We start from the raw sequence: 1,492 nt of genomic DNA on the forward strand, positions 1-1,492 counted from the left end.
GCCCTTGAAGCAAAAATTGTTGAACTTAAGAAGTCATTGGAGGAGAAAAAATTTACATTTGGCCTTTTGGAAACACAGATCAAGAAGCTTCATGTAACTTAAATGCTTTTTATATTTCAAATATCCTAGCTATTAGTTATTCTGTTTTAAGTCAACATGTTCCTAAGACTGCTTTGGATAGGGTGAGTGCCGATCTACCCATATATGTAACAAATGTATGGGCTGGGTATGGTGACTCACGACTGTAATCCCAACACTTTGGGAGGCCAAGGCTGGAGGATCACTTGAGGCCAAGTGTTTGAGACCAACTTGGGTAACATAGTGAGACCCTATCTCTAAAAAAAGAAAAACTTAACAAATTAGGCAGATGTGGTGGCATGGACCTGTAGTCCCAGCTGCTTAGGCTGATGTGGGAGAGTTGCTTGAGCCCAGGAGTTGTAGCTAACAATGAGCTATGATTGGGGTACTGCACTCCAGCCTGGGGAACAAAGCAAGACCCTGTTTCTATTAAAAAAGAAGCATGAAAAGATGTTCATATTTCTATACTGACTGCTAGAATGTGACGTTATCATTGATTAAGCATTTACCATATGCTAAATATTGTATTACATGCTTCTAGTATTTTATTTCATTTAATCCTTATAAATGTCTTGCAAGGAAGATATTATTGCCTGTTTTACAAATTAGCTTGTCCAGTGTTACACAGCTAGTACATGGAGAGCTAGGATTTGATCCCTGGTTCAAAATATTAAGAGTACCCTGTTTAGAACATTGATAAATTCTAGTTTTCTATTATGTATCTGTCATTACAAATAACTTGATTGCCCTTTAGCTCTGAAATGACATCTAAAAGAATCTGCTTTTTTATGAGTCAGCTATTGTGTTATTCGAATATTTACTTAGTTACTATATTTAAAATGACTCAATTCTGTTAAGGTGAGAATGTTCTTTATCTTTAGGAATTTTATTACTTTTATTTACTCCTTATTATTTGTTACTTTTATGCTTGTAATATAAAACCTATGTTAAGTTTGACTGGAGAATAAGAGAGCAAAAGTGAGAGTGTGGACCTGAATGGGTAAGAACTCCCCAGGGCTTAAAGGTTGTTATTTACCACAGGAAACACTAGTATGAGTGTCCTCTAGTGGTTTTAAGGAGAGCTGCCCTGAATTCCTGAAGGCTACAAAAGATGAAAGACAGCTGTTACTTTTTTTTCCTTTTTTTCTTTTAAGGTGACAAAATTTTGGTTTAGAATAGTTTGTCTTCTGTTGAAATGTTTTTTTAACTGTTACTTTAAGGGAAAAGAACACATGCTTTGGGATCAGATAGAACTGGTTTTGAATTTCAAGATTATATCACTACTGCCATTTTAACTTCTCTGAGCCTTAGTTTACTCATTTATTAAATGGAGAAAAGATTGATATTATTTTAGGGCATTTGGGAGAACTAGAAGCAATGTATATCTTAGCACAGTGCTTTTAGTAGGCACTCA

The 1,492-nt window shown here is 35.2% G+C and overlaps 1 protein-coding gene across 1 annotated transcript in view; it reads left to right on the plus strand.

Annotated features, from left to right (window-relative positions):
* The window catches only part of CCDC39 (coiled-coil domain containing 39), a 90,796-nt gene that overhangs the window by 61,301 nt on the left and 28,003 nt on the right, over positions 1 to 1,492 (plus strand). The window contains exon 11 of the mRNA XM_012639318.1: positions 1,233 to 1,246. Within this exon, the coding sequence (XP_012494772.1) occupies positions 1,233 to 1,246 (14 nt within the window). The remainder of the gene's footprint in view (positions 1 to 1,232; positions 1,247 to 1,492) is intronic.

Source organism: Propithecus coquereli, unplaced genomic scaffold (genome assembly GCF_000956105.1).
Source record: "Propithecus coquereli isolate 6110/MARCELLA unplaced genomic scaffold, Pcoq_1.0 Scaffold14, whole genome shotgun sequence".
NCBI lineage: Eukaryota > Metazoa > Chordata > Mammalia > Primates > Indriidae > Propithecus > Propithecus coquereli.